Raw genomic sequence first — 17971 nt, 5'->3', positions numbered from 1 at the left:
TCTCTCTCGGCTCGGCCCCGCCCCCCGGGCCGGCTCACGTGGTACCGCTGCGCTTCAACAACAACTTTATTGGGAGCGCAGTGCCACGCGGGGCCCGCGGGGGCGGCGAGCCTGTTCCCGTGGTAACGGCCCGGCCTAGCTCCCCGAAGCCAGCCAGGGGCCCAGTTTGAAAATTAAGCGCCTCGCTGGGGGCTGCATAGTATCATTCCAGGGCCACAGTTTCATTCCCACTTTTGCCACCTAACTAGGGGTCCCTTTGGGGTACACTATAACCTCTCCGTCCCGCAGTTTCCTCACCTGTAAAATGAGGGGCTGGACTTTCTCTAAAGCCTCACACAGCCCTGACTTCTGTAATCTCTCTCTTCTCATCCCAGAGAAGAGAGCGCGTTCTTCCCCATTTGTTTTCTTTTCCTGACTCTGCTCAGTCTTCCCCAGCTCAGATTCTAGGTCACAAATTAAGTCCACACCTTTGTCTCCTTTCCCATCCTATTCCAAATGAGCCCTCTTTTTACCCAATCTGGAAAAAAGGGGGTGTCCCATTGGTAAGGGAGTCAAAGGCAGGGGGAAAAGCTCCACAAGGCAGGGACTGAGTCTGGTTGGTTGGTTTTCATTGGGGTGTCTCTCCAGGGCTTACAACAGTGCCAGGCACATAGAAGGGACCAAATCTTTGTTGACCGAACAAAGCAGGGATCACTAAATGAAGGCCGGGTCTTCTGTCAATTCTGTGCTACCCGAAGACCTCTTTGAGTCTCTCTTCCCCATCCCTCACCCTCAGTCTACCCCAGCCACGTTGGGAAGCAAGGACTGTGTCATCCTCCCAAGTTCAGTACCTAGTGTCTGAGCTGTGTGATTTCCGATTTGTGGCTGGAGCCTCGGTTGCTCGGGGAAGCCCTCTGGGGAGTCACCAGATCCAGGACCAGCTGGGTACATCATAACACTGAAAGGCTAAAAGGAAGAAGAAGGAGAAAGTCAGTCTGGCTTCCACTAACAGCACTCACCCGTTGCCTGAGATGAAGCAGCGGCCCCAAGGGCAATCTGAAGATTGGGAAGCCTCTTAGAAACTAGCACACAAATGTCAGCTCTGCCTAAGGAGCCCCCAAAGCCAGGCCCACTCCTTTTAGGTGGCTGAAATAAACCTTCCGTGTAACTTCCTTCCATTTTGTCCCAATGGTTACCCAGAAGTCCAAGTTCTAAATCAGATCCTAAATCAAGGTACTTACCTAGAGCCTATGTTTATCATTTTGGGAAACGAGGGTTCCCTTATCCACTTGGAAATATTTTAAAAATACAAATTGCTAGGCCCTACTCCCAGGGTTCTGATTTAACAGGTCTGGAACGGGGCCCTTAACACAGACCAAGTTATTCTGGTGTACAGTTTGGGAACCTCTGCTAAAGGACCTGCCTTCAACTGTACTGTTCAATGCATGTGTGAGCAAAATGTGTCAGGCCAACCGATGCCATCCTCCTTCAGAGACTTTTCCTCAAGGCCAAGTAAGTGAGACTGCCCTCTTTCTGTTTCCCAATCCATAATCAGCTATGTTGAAAAGCGTAGGGGGATGTGAGCATCACAAGGTTTGGAGTTAGACCACCTGAGTTCAGATCTGGCTCAACCAACTTCACACCTGTGGAACCTCTCAGGTCACTGAACCTCTTGACGCCTCAGTTTCCTCCAACCTAGGGTAAGCTCTTAGTGTTTACTATTTCTTTTTTTTTTAATTTAAGCCTAAACCAGCTCTGGCTACTGCTAATGTAGGGTCATCTTCTATAATCCCTGGCAGAAATAGAGCCTTCCAAACTGTAATGCTAAACTAGCCCTCCCTGCAGATTCCAAGGAGACTTGTCCTGGAGAAGAGCAGCCTCGGGCTTCCCCAGTCAAAGGAAAAGTGTAAGTACAGTCTGCACCATCTGCAGCCTCACTGTGTCAGAAATATTCCAAGAAGAGGGACTGGATGAGTCCCTCAATTTATCCCAACTGTGATAACAGTGGAGGTGATGATAAACCACTGGGTGGTTGCAAGGATGCAGACCCTATCTAGTAGGGCCAGTGGAAGGTTTTGCAATACTTTGAGGGATACAAAATGTTCTTTTACAGGGGAATTTCCTGTATACAAGAAATGTAAGCCGTTGCGGGTTCAAATTTTACTTCTGCCACCAGGGATGTATGGAAGTTCAAGATGGTTGCCTTTATTCATTTACTGGTAGAACATGTGCCTCATACAGGCTGGTATAATCCTTCCTTTCAGGATTGCAGAAGCTGCTGACCAAGACCTAGAGCAAAGCTGCTTAGGAGAAATGCAATGTGAACCGCATATGTAATTTAAAAATTTTTAGTAGCCTCATATAAAAAGGAAAAAAAAAGCAGGTGAAATTCATTTTAATAATATGTTTTATTTAAACACATCTGTCCAAAAAATTGGCATTTCAACTCATCAGTACTTTAAAATGAGATATTTTGTGTTCCTTTTTTTGTGTGTGTGTACTAAATCTTTGAAATCCAGTGTGTGTTTTACGTGGACAGCACATCTCAATTTAGATTAGCCACAATTCAAGTGCTCAATAGCTACAGGGGCTAGTAGCTATTGGATTGGACCTGTGCAGGTCTAGAGGGCTCAAACAGCCTCTCAGATAGGATAGGCTGAAATGAATTGCTTACCTTCAACTCTTATGATAACCTGAGACCCGTATACTCCTCCTAACCTGGCCTCTGTAATCCTAGTGTTTCCTCTGGGATCTTTTTTTTTTTTTTTAAAGATTTTATTTATTTATCTGAGAGAGAGAATGGGAGACAGAGAGCACGAGAGGGAAGAGGATCAGAGGGAGAAGCAGACCCCCCGCCGAGCAGGGAGCCCGATGTGGGACTCGATCCCGGGACTCCAGGATCATGACCTGAGCTGAAGGCAGTTGCTTAACCAACTGAGCCACACAGGTGCCCCTCCTCTGGGATCTTGGTATTTATGGCTTGATATTCCCAGAATGTGCCAGATTGGTCTGAGTTGATGCACTCATTTATTCACTGATTCCTGCATTCATGTATTCATCAAATGTTTATCAAGCGCTCATCAGTGTTTACCCCAACCTCACCCTGACTTTTCTTGACCTCAGATCCCCTCCTTCTCTTTCATTGCAGACTCTAGCCCTGACTCAGTTTTTCCTACCTCAAGTCCTCCCACGCCCAATGTTAATGAGTCATCCCAAATCCTAGAAGCTCACTGTCACCACCTCCTCAGTGGCTTCATTCCCACTATAATTCAGATACCCTTGGAGTATCATGGCTAAGTACTGCTCCACTTCTGAAATCATAAGTTCAGACACCCACCCCAGTGAATCACATCATGGCTTTCTGCCTCTCCCACTCTCACTTCTGCTTCAGCTGTTAACTCCATCAAACCCTAGCATTCTCTCTTCTGTCCTCACACTTCCCCTCAGTCACCATTTCTTTTTCTATCCAATATGGAATCCCCGTGAACCATCTTTTATCACTCTTCCCAATATCAACTCTCCTGCCCACTGTTCTTAAATGACACCTGTCGAGGTCAGTAAAACCATTCTCCTTCCTGGCTCTGACATCTGGTCTGCTGAGCACTGGTAAAGTTACCAACCCCTTGGACTGGAGCTATTAGTGTGCTGGTCTCCAACCTCACACTTCAGCCCTCAACCCACCGCAGCAATCCTTTGTTCTTAATTAGCTTTCTCTTCCATTTCCATGATGACCATTCTTTCCTAACTTGTTGTCCTATGATCCCCCTTCTTGTTCTCTGGAGATCATCTCCCTGCCAACTTTAGAGAAAAAATAGAACCACCAAGGTGAAAACTCTCTACTCCTTGTTGCCACACCAACACACTGGCCAGCATCCAAAACCAACTCTCTTCCTTCCCTCCCAACACAGTGGCTGACCACTCCACTATGCTTGGGATTCCTTCTTCCTGCCTCCTCAGAGATTATGCTTCTCCTGCTCACCCCTCTCCTTTTCTTTCCTGACTCCTTCCCATAAACATTTAAACATGCTTCACATCTCTCCTATATGAAACTCTCCCCCAGCCCAAGGCCCCCTCCCGCCATCTGTCCATCTCCCCACCTCTCCTTCACAGTCAAGCTTCTTGAGTTGTCTGCTCCTGATATCCATACTTCCTTACCTTTCATTCATCTTCATTCCACTGAAATGTACCTTCTACCCTTATCACTCCACTGAAACTCCCACCAAAGTTCCTAGTGCCTTCCTTGTTGCCCAATTTAATGGGCACGCTCCAGGCTTTATTATTTCTTAAATGTTCTATAATTTTCATAACTCCCCCCTTCTTGTAAGATTCTCTTCCCTTGGTTTCTGTGACATTTTTGTTTTCCTTCTGATTCTGTGGACATTTGTCCTAGTGTCTTTCATTTCTGTTCCTCTGAACACCCCCCTTTCAATGATGGTGTCCCTAGGATTTCATCCTTTGTCTCTTTCCTCTTCTTACTTTAAAGTCCCTCCTTGAGAAAATTTCACCCCTCCAATGGCTTTAGATAGCATCCACATACTGACAACTCACACATCTATGTTTTTATTCCTTTTCCTGGGCCATAGACTCATAAATCCTTTCGCCTGTGGACCTATTCAATGGATGTCCCAGAGGCAAAGACTCAACACACCCAAAGTTGCATTCAGCACCTTCCGCCACCATCCTCCCAAAAATGACAGCCCCTCTGTCCCCTCGGCTCCTCTGTCCTCTTCTTTTTGAACGGCACAATCACCTACCAAGTTATCCTGGCCTCCGGCTTTTTCTTCTCCCTTTTACTTTCATATCTGATCTGTCCCAAGTCCAAGGGGTTTGGCTTTCTTTATGTTTATTCAGTGAGTCCACATCACTCCTGCAGCCACTTCTAACTGGTGTTGATCCTCTTCCTGTCCTCAATCTGCTTTCCCCACTGCAGCCAGAGCAGTATTTCTACTCTGCAAATCATGGCCGGTCACACTGGGCTTCAAACCTCTCTGCAAACCCCCACTACCCTCAAAATGCAGGCCAAACTCCTTAGCATAGCCCTGAAGGCCCTCTGTTGTTGGCCTCCGCCCACATCCTTCAGCTCTTCCCTTCCATCACCACTGCCCACAGTGAGAATCCCACTCCGGCAAGCTGCAGGGACTTTGTGGATGCTTCCTTCCCAGCCTCAACTCCCTCTCCTCCTCCCCTGGGTCTGCCCCTTCCTCTGCCATCACTGGTTACTGCCTAATGGACCTTCAAGTCTCAACTTCGACATTTCTTCCTCAAGGAAGCTTTTCTGAATCCCTAGCACCTACCCACACACAAACGCACCACCACCCCCAGTCTGGACCAGAAGCTTTCTCCTATTTGCTTCTCTCACACCCTTGCTTCCTCTGGGCCCAGCACTGTCACTGTCTCTTTACGCATCAGTACCCCTCAGTAAACTGTATACTTCATGAGGTTCGCCACTCTGTTCCTGTCGCCTAAGCCAGCACAAGGGCATCCAACACAGACAATGAACAAATGAATGAATGAATAAAAAGTCCTTCTTTCTGAAGAGCTTCAGTTTCATGAGGAAACTGAGCACAATAAAACTCAAACTTGCAAAAGTGGACACATAATGAGGAATTTCTTGCTTTATAATTCTGCAAGTGCCTTTCTTTCAAAGACCCCCCCATATCTGAAATCCCACTTGATTTATAACTATCATTTATTTTAAAAAGCTCTTGCAAAAAAATGGGATATTATTACATCTAATAATAATGGCATCTGTTTCTTTCTTTGGTTGCACTTCCTCATCTTGCCTCCTAATGTGGTTTCTGCCAAGTTTCTTGGATTCTCTTCTCTCCATTCTTTCCTTGGAGAACTAGAATCTTCACCATCTTATGCTAATGGCAGTCAAATTCAATGGCAAACTTTTCCCTAAAGGACCAGAGAGGAAATAGTTTTGGCTTTGCAGGCTATGGGTCTCGGTAGCAACTTGACTTTGCCATGTGGCTGCATGAAAGCAGCCACAGAAATACCTAAATGAGTGATAATGGCTGTATTTTAAGAAACCTTTACTTACAAAGCAAGCAATGGGCCAGATTTGGTCCTCAGACTATAGTTTGCCAGCTCCTGAAATCTATCACCTGAGCCCAGACCCTTCTGAGCCATGAATGGAGAACCACCTTGTCATGTTAAACCAACAGCAAGGGGGCAGTGTAGAGAGGCAGTATGGGCTCTGCAACCAGACTGACTTCATTTATGTCCCAGCTCTGCCACTTTCTAGCTGGCAGACTTTGACTCATTTCAAGTCAAAACCATGCCTCCCCTCTTCCCCTGGGACTGTCTCTTTTGTCGCTGCTCTGTGGATTAACTAGAGAGTCAGTTTACCTCCTACCCCCTATGTGCCTTATGCCTACCTCCCAGCACCACAGGAGCTCATCTTTCTAATTAGTAGTTTAAAAGTACAACATTTTGATTAGGTGGGACATCACACAATGGTTATATGGTTTCTGAAACGCTAGCCCCACAAATAACCCCAAAGGATACATATGGCCAACAGACTTTTGACAGTGGTAAAAAGGCAATTAAATGGAGAAAGAACAGTATTTTCTTTTTTTTTTTTTTTTTAAAGATTTTATTTATTTATTCATGAGAGACAGAGAGAGAGGCAGAGGGAGAAGCAGGCTCCAAGGAGCAGGGAGCCCGATGCGGGACTCGATCCCAGGACCCTGAGATCATGACCTGAGCAGAAGGCAGACGCTTAACCATCTGAGCCACCCAGGCGCCCAAGAACAGTATTTTCAACGAATGGTGCTGGAGCATTTGAACATCCACAAGCAGAATGAAGCTCAACCCATACCTCAACAAAGGTACCTGTTATACCTTATACAAAGATTAACTCAAAATGAATCCTAGAGAAAGCTCTGGAAACAGATTGTGGTGATGGTTATACAACACTGTTAATGTACTTGATGCCACTGAATTGTACACTTTAAAAGGGTTAAAATAATAAATTTTATGTTGGCATATTTTATCACAATAGAAAAAAATTTAATGGATCGTAGACCTAAATGTAAAAGCTAAAACTATAAAACTTCTAGGATAAAACATAGGAGAAAATCTACATGACCTTGAGTTAGGCAGAAAGTTTAGATATGACACCAAAAACATGATCCATAAAAGAAAAAAATGGTAATTTTGATCAATTTTGAAAATTTTTCAATTATGAATTTTTAGGGGCACCTGGGTGGCTCAGATGGTTAAGCATCTGCCTTAAGCTCAGGTCGTGGTCTCTGGGTCCTGGGATCGAGCCCCACATCCAGCTCCCTACTCAGCAGGAAGCTTGCTTCTCCCTCTCCTGCTCACCCTGCTTGTGCACTCTCTCTGTCTGTCAAATAAATAAATAATAAGATCTTAAAAAAAAAAAAAGAATAAGAAGCTAAACCATAGACTGGGAGAAAATATTTGCAAACCACATTTCTGACAAAGGACTTCTGCCCAGAATATATCAAGAACTCTCAAAACTCAGTAAGAAAGTAAACCACCCAGCTTAAAATAGACAAAAAATTTGAACAATAAGAATGATATATGAATGGCCAAAAAGCATATGAAAGGATGTTCAACATCACTGGTCATTAGGGAAATGCAGATTAAAACTACCAGGAGATACCACTACACAATTAGCATGGCAAAACAAAAACAGAACTGGCAATATCAAGGGTTGGCAAGAATGTGGAACTGATGCTACCATATATTTCTAGGGGGAATTCAAATTAGTGCAGCTCTTTGCACTTTGGGTAACAACATGGCGGTTTCTCACAAGGTGAAACATACACCTGCTACATACATGAGCGATCCCACTCCTAGTATTTACTCAAGAGAATCTCTGTTCACACAAAAACCTGTATGTGATTGTTTATAGCTGCTTTATTCAAAATCACCAAGAAAGGGAACATATGAAGATTTAGCAGGTAAATGGATAATGTGTACATGCTACAATGGAATATTATTCTGAAATACAAAGGAACAAACTTCTGCTTCATGCAATAACATAGATAAATCTTAAATGCATTTTACTAAGTGAAAGAAGCCAGACCCCTCCAAAAAACTACACATTGTATGATTTCATTTATATGACTCTGGAGAACATGAACCTATAAGGATGGAAATGGAACAGTGATTGCCAGGGATTAGGCTGGGAAGGGGTTAATCATAAAGGGGCAACATGAGAGAAATTTTCAGGTGATGGAACTGTTTTGAGTGGAACCATGGTAGTAAATACATGACTCTCTGCATTTGTCAAAACCTACAGAACTGTGCTGTACAAAGTGAATGTTGCTGTATATAAATTAAATAAAATCAACCAGGGTATGGGGGGGGGAGGTGAAATACAGGCTGTGACCAGTGAACCCATGTTACAAATGAATCAAATAGGGCTCCTGGGTGGCTCATTCGTTAAGCGTCTGCTTTTGGCTCAGGTCATGATCCCAGGGTCCTGGGATCGAGTCCCGCATCAGGCTTCTTGCTCAGTGGGGAGCCTGCTTCTCCCTCTCCCACTCCCCCTGCTTGTGTTCCCTTTCTTGCTGTCTCTCTCTCTGTCAAATAAATAAATAAAATCTTAAACAAAAAAAAACCACAAATGAATCAAATAATCACATTGAAGGGGCTAGGAAGAAAAAGGGTGGACCTAGATAATTTGGGGGGGGAATGTTTTAACTGGATACATAAGGATAAACACACACACACACACACACACAAACTATATAATAACACTGTATTCTAGTTGGTAAATTTGTTTCCCCTGTTATGGTTTAGCAATTCTGAAACTACTTTATGTGTATCCTAGAGATGAGCAAATAAGTAAATATATTGTAGAAAATGAGAGCCAGGTTTCTTGAGGAGAAAGAAATGACAAATATGAAAAGGGAGAAGACATGAATGCCTCCTGTGGTGCTGGATTGGAATCAGAGGTATTGGTGTGTTCATGGCTTTTGTTTAATATATATACAGATAGATGGGTATGGAAATAAATACAGATGTCTGTTATGTGTGAGTTAGTGTATGTACCTACCTACCTACCTACATACATAATACATATATACATACAGATGTGTATTTCCTAGCTCTGTCCACTGGGAAGGACTAGAAGCAGTGCCAACCCAACAGTGATGAGCATGCCAGCACCCAGACCTAGGGTTTCACTCTCCTTGGAAAAGTGCTTGATGCCTGTGGTGCCAGAAAGGAAGGAGGGGATCAAACAAATAAAAATAAAAGGTGGGGTGCATGTCAAAAGGGCACAGGAGCCAACCAGCCAAAGCTGGAACTTGAACAGCAAAATAATGATAGTGCTGTATCCATGATCAGCACTATCCATGATAAGCATCCATGATCCCTGTTAATATAAACAATTGAATAAACAAATAAATAGGGGAGAGGGACCACTCTCTCCCACAAAAGACTTCCAATTAACAAACATAGAAGGATTGTGGGAAACAGAAAATCACCATTAAAACATGACAGTAGTAAAGGTTGAGTCAAGACCTCAGTAAGGTCAATGGATGCTAAAATTTGGGGGCAAAATAAAGTATTGGGCTAAAAGTTTAAGCAGAAACATCTTCTCCAAAATCTATAATAACTACAAGGGGGAAAACAGTAACTTTACAGTAGATAAACCTGGCAGATACCACCGTGACCAAGACATCAACGTAATACATATTGACATCATGTGTCCCTGATAAGCACTGAAAAGGGCACATCAGCTCTGGCACCTTTCCCAGTAATCATGACAAAACATCAGACACACCCACATTGAGGGTCATTCCACAAAATATCTGACCAGTGCTCTTTAAAATTGTCAAGGTCATAAAAGACAAACACTGGAGAAAGGTCATATTTTGGGAGAGACTGAGAGAGACATGGTAACACAATGTGGATCCTGGATTGGATCCCAGAACAAAGAGTGGGCATTAGTGAAAGAATGGGTAAAATACAAATACGATCTGTAGTGGAGTGAATAGCATTGTACCAATGTTAATTTCTTACTTTTTGACAATTTTGCTATGCAAGATGTAAATACAAGGGGAAGCTGAGTGAAGAGTGTATGGGAACTCTATTATTTTTGTAACTCTACTACAGTCTAAAATATTTCAAAATTAAAATTTTAATTTAAAAAAAGGATACCCCTGGGGCACTTGGATGGCTCAGTCGGTTAAGCGTCTGCCTTCAACTCAGGTCATGATCCCAGGGTCCTGAGATGAAGCCCTTCATCCCAGCTGCTCCCTCCTCCTCTGCCCCTCCCCCTACTCGTGCTCTCTCTCTCTCTCAAATAAATAAAATCTTTATTTTTTTATTTTTTTTAAAGATTTTATTTATTTATTTAACAGAGAGACAGCGAGAGAGGGAACACAAGCAGGGGGAGTGGGAGAGGGAGAAGCAGGCTTCTCGCCGAGCAGGGAGCCCGATGCGGGGCTTGATCCCAGGACCCTGAGATCATGACCTGAGCCGAAGGCAGACACTTAATGACTGAGCCACCCAGGCGCCCCTAAATAAAATCTTTAAAAAATAAAAAGGATACCCCTCAGTAATAAACTTTTAAAATAACATATAAAAAGAAGTTGCAAATACATTTTATGATGTTAAAAAGATATAACATTTTAAAATTATGGTTCTTGAACATTTTTATTTCTCCAGAATAGATTCTTTCCCCCAGATAAATAAATAATTGCTCTCCATCATCATAAAGAGAAGTTCTGATTAAATCATGCTCCTGTTCAAAAATCTTCAGTGGCTTCCTATTGACTTTTCATTGCATTGAATCTATTCCTGAAATTACTCTGGTCCCTGTTGCCTCCCTTTTCCCTACTATTCCCTGCACCCTATATTCCCCCAAACCCACCTGGGGCTCTGTAGCCTTCCTTTATTTTACATTCCTGGAAATGCCTTTTGTCAGGACGATACTTGTCCAGAGCCCACGAACGCTCCTCAGCATGAAGAAACCTCACCTTCCCTTGGACTCCCAGAGAATCTCCCTCATGACCCTTATCAATTTCCAGTAACTGCCTGGTGCCTCTGCCCAGTGGCTATTTAGGGTGCTCTCCTCCAAATTTTCTAATTCTCCCTTTGTGCCTGAGACCACGTGGTGCTGTCCAGAGCACCTAGAGTTTAGACCAGGACCAACATACTCTCCAGTCCCCTTTTTTTCTCCTTTAAGGACACTTTCTTATCCTCTGCACCAGCATGGAGTATATCAGATGCCCGAAGGATCTCCAGGACTCATGCTTACCAAATCATCCTAGGAGACAAGCACAGCCCCGGTCTGCTTGGTGTTTCTTTCAAGGAACCACAGGAGATTGGACCAGTAGAATGGTGTTGCCATGCTGATTTAGGGTGACCCAAATTCATTTTATGAATGGGAGCTCTGCCAAAAATATTTGCCCACAACCCTCACACCCTAGAGGTGGCTGTGTCAATTTCTATCTTGTATGATACGTGCCCTGAAAGGTCCATGCCATAATCATGTCTGCATCCCCTCCCCACAGTGGTTGACTATCTCAGTGCCTTATACATAATAGATGCTCCATAAATATTTTACAGAACAAATGCCTGAAGGAATGAGTAACATCTCAGATTTCTAACTATGGTTTCCCTTCACAAATTCCTAGATCGTCATCATTCTTCTGAGTGGCAAAGAGGGATTTCCACGTCCCGAAGCCCTTCAGTCACTGACCTGACCGTTGATGTGCTGAAAGTTTATCAAGAAGGAACAAACACGCCTCCAGATTCTCTTGAGAGTACACTGCAAGTGAACTTCAACTCCAAGACATGTGAAAACAGCCCAGCGTGTGAATGATGGTTGAGTGGTTTCAAGTTAGGCAGCCCGGTAATTTGGATTGAACAATGCTTTGGCTGCAACAAATTGTAGTGATAGAACATATGTTTGTCGGGCTTTGCTTTTGATCTTCTGCTCCAAGGTTGAGGATACTCTCCCGAGGGGGAAAGAAAAAAGGAAAGAGAACTGGGTAGAAGAAAATGGACTTCACCCATCACTGAAATATTTTGTACCTGAAGCACAACCACCTTGAGAGAAGAACATGGTGGCCGCTCTTCACAGTCACCTGACTAATGGGCTTGGGTTTGCTCCTGCCTCAGAGGGAAATACAACACCACCGAGAGGACCCCCCACAGCACCTGCACACTCACAGCCAAGCCTGGGCTCGGCCCCCGCAGACATATGAGAAAAGAGGACCTGCCAGAGCCACCAAGAGGGTGGGAGGCTGGCTGTTGCCAGGTCCACCCACGTGGATCACAATGACTGCATGAGGTCATGGAATGTTGAAGAGGTGAAATGATAGTGGGTCCTAAGTCACAAAGTCGCAGGCGGGTGGGCATCCTTTCGACAGGGCTCCCAGGAATCGAGCTGTACCACTTTCCCTGATGATCCGGGGAAGGAGCTACTTCTCCCAGACAGAGTTGGAGTCCAATCCATGCCTATTCTCTTCCCACCAAAGCCCCCTCTCCCCAGGGCTTTCTGGGATGAAAGAATAACTCCAGGTCCCCCGCCCTGGGATTTATCTGTGTGAGGGCAGGGTGCACAAACTTTGAGACAGAAGGGAATGGACAGGTGTGCTTCTTAGGGGAGCAGCAGAAAGGTGGCAAGAAGCTGGCAGCAGCCCCCGAGAGAGCCCTGACACCATGGACAATGATGAGCCTCTTGAGCCTGAGACAAAAGGTGAACAGGCATCCCATCTCTCACCTCTGGGGCCCTTCTGGGCTGCCTCAGTATAATACCCAGTGATCACATGTTCCCTGAAACCCCCTCCCCTCCTCACGTGGGATCCTCTAGAACTGGGACAGTGTGTCACAGTGACTTGGCTTCAGGGCTTCCCAAACGGGGAGTGAGAGAGTTGGATGTGAGATGCGATGCTGTGCTGGAACTGGCTTGGACTAGCTCTGGCTGACTTTAATTTTCATTTTGTGGGTGGCCTATGTCATGTTGGTAGTTTGAAATCAGCCATGTTGGGAATATTTACGCCACCTGAATTGGCTAACACTCCAAATCAGGATTTTTTTTTTTTCCTAGAGAGACAGTTAAACATTTAACAGCATTCTACGGAATTCTGAAATTGTAGGACTAATGAGGATATTAAGACTCAGAAAGTCATCACTTTTTGATGACTGAGTTCGATGGCTAAGCCACTGTATGTCTTTTAACTGCTGGAGTACTGCTCCTTCCACCTCTTATCACGCAGACCTTGTCTTACCCTCTTGGAAATAAACATTGGAGCTTGGGTTTATGGATAAGGACTAAGAAAACACAGACCTGCATGGACTCATTAGGAACCCCACTATCTTAGAACCTGGGTGGTTAAAACTTGGGACCACCGCCACAAATGCTCAGCCCACCCAAAGAGTAGATTGGCCAAGTTCTGATGTGCTACCCGGTGGTTGAGCATGGCTTCCCCAAACATTGCATCCCACAGAGGTGGGATGACTAGCTCTGGACCCTTGTGTGAGCTTTTCAGGAACCCATGCTGGTTCCAGATCAGTGGTCCAATGGCAGAAAACCCATGTCCAGTGAGTATAGGGACTGGTGGGAGAGAAGCGTAGGGCGTGGATATTTAATCATAGCAATTAATTTCAACCCCAGCAAGATTTTGCAAGCCCTTCCTTCTTCATGGTCCCAAAATGTTGGATTGGAAAGGAGAGAAGCTAGGTCAAATTCTTAGGAATCAAGTTATCCTTCTTTCTCCTTGGGACTGTTCCTGTTCCACTTCATTTCACATTTGACCCAAGTCGCCTGCCCTGCCCTGCCCTGCCCTGGGCCATCCGCAGCATGGCTTATGCCCGCCAGTGAGGAAGCCTAGGCATCGGCACACATCCTCTCCCTGAAAGAGTGAAGCAGACCCTGAACCCCACCCAAGCCAATGAGCAGGAAGAGAGTGAGCCAAAAGAGCAGGAAAAAGCCAGTCTCTGAGATAAGCTCAAAGCAGGGAACAGGGCAGGAGCAGGGAGTCCCCAGAGGACACAGGGGGCGTTTAGCACAAGACCCTACACACGATCAGGAGGCGGCACTGTCCTGGAGGGAGGGCTGGTAGAATGGAGTCCCCCTGGGGGACTGAACACACACTGCAGTTCCTCGGCATCCCGAGCCCCATGAGGCTGGGGCGTCCCAGGCTGTGGCTGGGACCGCCTTGCAGAGCCAGGGAGTATAGGTCGGGCTCCATGTGAAAGGCCAGCAGGTTTCATTTCCAGCATCAAGGAGATGAGTTTTTCTTCCAGATGAACCCGAAACCGAACCAGCGCCACAGAACAGTGATGAAACCCTCTACTGTGAGGCCGAGGCCTCCGGGGCTGTGGAAAAAGAGAAGGCAGCCTGGGAGAGCTCAGAAACCGACCTGGAGATCGAAGGTGAGGGTGGGCCCTTAGTGGGCAGGGTGGTGGTGCACCTCCTTCCTCAGAAGTTGGACAGCTCTACTCCCCTGGGGTAGGTGTGGCTCTGGCCCGTGGGCCGTCTGTCCTGCAGGAGAGTGGTTGCAGCCTGGGGCAGCTTTATGCCACGTCCTCCTCAAGGCTGGCCCAGTGGTGGCAGCTGCAGCAGCCCTGTGCTCGTGGCCTACCTGGTGAGCAGAGTGGTCACATCAGCTTGTTGAAGCTAAACCAACACATGAACGGGGATTTCTGGTTTTCTCAATGTTTCCACATGTCATCTTTGCAAGTGTCCCGGGAGGTAGTCATCATCACCCGCCTTTTAGAGAGGAGAAAACTGAGGCTTACGGGGATTGTGAGTTGCCCAAGGCCACGGAGAGCTGCCAATGTTCGCGGATCCCCTGTTCATCCCACCCTGCCGATCTGCTCTGTACTGTGGGGGCCCCCGGAGTGTCTGTGGCCCATCTTGCATCCTGGTGACTTCCCTCTCTACTCACATTCGAGTTCTTGGTTCTCCTACTTGAGAGTTCGCCCTGGACAAAGCAAGTGTGCCCTGGGAGGTGGGAGGGCGGGTGAGGAGGGGCTGGCTGAGCTGCAGCAAAGACTCTGTTACTGCAAACAAGGCTTCACCCTCTTCTCCCTCTCTGTTTCCCCGAGGAGGGAGGTGCCCAGAACTCCTGTGAAGTAAGGTGAGCACAAGGCTCGCCCCGCCTGATGGGCCAGCCTAGGTCAGTCAGTGCATAAACCTCCCCACCCGTGGTCAACACACAACCTCGCCTCCACGCATGCCTCCTTCCTACCCGCCCACCCCGCATCTTGTTGCTCTTTTTCTGACTTCTTTTCCATGCCAAGACTGCTAATGTACTAATGTTTTCAACACGGAATTTTACCTGGTTGGAGGGGGTAGCAGATGGAAACTGGATGTTTTCTCCCAGATTCCTGCTTCCATCCCATTCCTCCCCCACCCCCCAACTCCCCACAAAAGATAACACTGTTGCAAGCTGCCTCTAAAATCCAACCAGAGTGGGGCGCCTGGGTGGCAGTCAGTTAAGCGTCTGCCAGGATCCTGGGATGGAGCCCCGCATCAGGCTCCCTGCTCAGTGGGGAGCCTGCTTCTCCCTCTGCCTCTGCCACTCCCCTAGCTCGTGCCCTCTCTCTCTCTCCCAAATAAATAAATAAATAAATAAATAAATAAAATCTTTTTTTAAAAATAAACTAAAATACCACCATAGTGACTACAGCTAGAAAGGGTCCGCAGAACAAAACAGAGCAGAATTAGTGCCAAGGATAAAGGTGGGGGTTACCGACCCTGCCTTGGCGAACAGGACTCTCTAATGGCACCTATGCCATGCTGGGACAGAAACCCAGGGCCCAGCTGCTCCAGCTTCTCGGGCCCCAGCCGCTGGTACTGAGGTGCTGGGAGTGGGGCAGAGACGGCTTCCCGGGCAGGCCTGAGACCTGAGCCCAGGTGCAATAGCAAGCTGCAATGAAGCTACAGAGGAGGGAGAGAAGACAGGACAAGCTGCTCCCCTGCCACATGCTGTCCGTCCTATGCGGCAGTGGTTCTCACTCGGAGGCGATTTTGCACCCCAGGGGATATTGGGCAAACTGGGCTGGCGTGGGGTGGAGGATGCTGCTGGCATCTCACTGGCAGAGGCCAGGAATCCTGCTAAATATCCTTCACGGCACAAGACAGCTCCTCACAACCGAGAATTATCCAACTCAAAATGCCAGTAGTGCCAGGATTGAGAGACTCTGCTCTACGACCATCCTAAGGAGAAGGCCAATTAGTAGCTGTGCCTGCAAAGTCAACTTCCTTGTAAAGTTGTCCTTTCACCGACAAAGCTCTCACTGTCTGCCTCAGAAATGTCCGGGCTGGGTTGGCCAAAGGCCCTGGCATCCGAACGAAAAACAGATGCAGGCTTTAGACCTCAGCTGGCCATGGGAAGCCATGGAAGGGACTCACTTAATGAGGAGACAGCTGTGAGGCCATAGGAAACCCAGGGAGGCCCACTGCCCGTTGACCACGAGCCAGGCAGGTCTAAAGCCCGAGGAACAAACGCCCCAAGAGGTCGGAATGGAGAGATTAAAGTCCCCTATTCTGTTAGCTGGTTTTACAGCTGGATCAGCTGTGTGTGATTTGGGGCTAGATTTGTCATTGGTAAAGGAGGCATGAGGAGGAAAATGACATGAAAGTCTTTGAAAGAGGAAAGCCCACTCAAATACAAGTTTCTTTGTTTCATGCTGATTTGAGGGGGGGGGGTGTCTCTCCATCTTGCATTGATTGGCCACCTTGAGAAGCCCACTCAGTCCTACTTGGGTACTTTAAAGTTGGAACCTCTCTAAATCTTTAGTAAAGCTTCCCTTGTGGCTCTCATTTTAACAGTGGCCATGAAACTAAAACTAAATGGAGGCTCCCCTCAACTATCACAAATGAGCTTCTTGTCTGTTTGGCCTTTCGGAGCTGCCCCATGGTGGGCAAGAGAGCAGGGCCTTTATGCATCCTTGATAATTAATCCTGGATGTGGGCAACCCGGGCAGGTGGGCGTGGGCACACTGCTCCTTCTCCTAGGAAAGCTTGGGGCCTAAAACCAGGGGCCTTGTCTCTTACCCAAAGGGAGACGTCCATCTGGGGCTTTCTGAAATTCGGGTCTCCCTCTCCCACCTCCGGCTGCCTTCCCGATTGGAGTCGCCCTCCAGCGCACACACCCACAGGGACATCCTCAGGCAGAGGGGACCCCAGGCAGAAGCGCACCTGGCCTGGGGTTAGAGGGGAAATAAGGCAAAGGGAGAAGAGAAACCCCACTTCATCCATTTGCATCTTTTTGTGTAGATACGGAGAAATTTTTCACCACTGGACAAAGGGAGCTATACCTGGAGGCCTGCAAACTGATGGGCGTAGTGCCTGTCTCCTACTTTCTTCGGAATATGGAGGAGTCCTACGTGAACCTCAACCACCATGGGCTGGGCCCCAACGGTACCAAGGCTGTTGCTACAGCCCTGGTGGTGAGCATGCCAATGGGAGCACGTGAAGACAGAGGTGGGGGTTGATGGAGTGGTGGGCCTGAGACTCAGAGCCTCCATGGGACCCTAAATTTCAAGCTTTGTGCCCACCCTGCCCTAGGCTCTGCTTGACTACCAGTTGATTTACCTAACAGGCAGGGATGCCCCATTAGCCCCTGGGAAGGGGGCTGCTAGGGACCTTGGCCTTGGAAGCCTATGCTCTTTCTGATTCAGGAAGCAAAGGCAACAGCCCTGGGTAAGTGGCTGGGCTGGGCACTAATGCAAGTGCATAATACAAAACGTCAGCCTGGGTCTCAATTCCAAAGCCCACCTTCGCTATAAATAGGTTCACTACTGAGCTTTTCCATTCAATGTTTGCCTTTTGCAATGTTATAATTCTTAAAAGATCACACTGTAGAGTAGATCATGTTTTCCCATAGGAATAATTCTCTCTCTCTGTCTCTCTCTCTCTCGGCTTGGCATGAGCAACCAAGGACTTGACCTTGAATGCATCATGGCTTTATATAATTATAATTGATTGTATACAAACCAACTTCCATCCCAGAAAAACAGAACATGTGACAACTGTAGGTCAGCA

At 46.8% G+C, this 17971-nt stretch overlaps 1 protein-coding gene across 1 annotated transcript in view; it reads left to right on the top strand.

Moving 5' to 3' along the window:
• Positions 1 to 12636: 12636 nt before the first annotated feature.
• LRRC74A (leucine rich repeat containing 74A) overlaps positions 12637 to 17971 on the top strand; it is a 31009-nt gene continuing 25674 nt past the window's right edge. The window contains exons 1-3 of the mRNA XM_044918066.1: positions 12637 to 12673; positions 14224 to 14352; positions 17204 to 17376. Of these exons, the coding sequence (XP_044774001.1) occupies positions 12637 to 12673; positions 14224 to 14352; positions 17204 to 17376 (339 nt within the window). The remainder of the gene's footprint in view (positions 12674 to 14223; positions 14353 to 17203; positions 17377 to 17971) is intronic.

Source organism: Neomonachus schauinslandi, chromosome 9 (genome assembly GCF_002201575.2).
Source record: "Neomonachus schauinslandi chromosome 9, ASM220157v2, whole genome shotgun sequence".
NCBI lineage: Eukaryota > Metazoa > Chordata > Mammalia > Carnivora > Phocidae > Neomonachus > Neomonachus schauinslandi.
The sequence above is the reverse complement of the archived record's forward strand: the minus strand, read 5'-3'. Positions and strand labels throughout refer to the sequence as shown.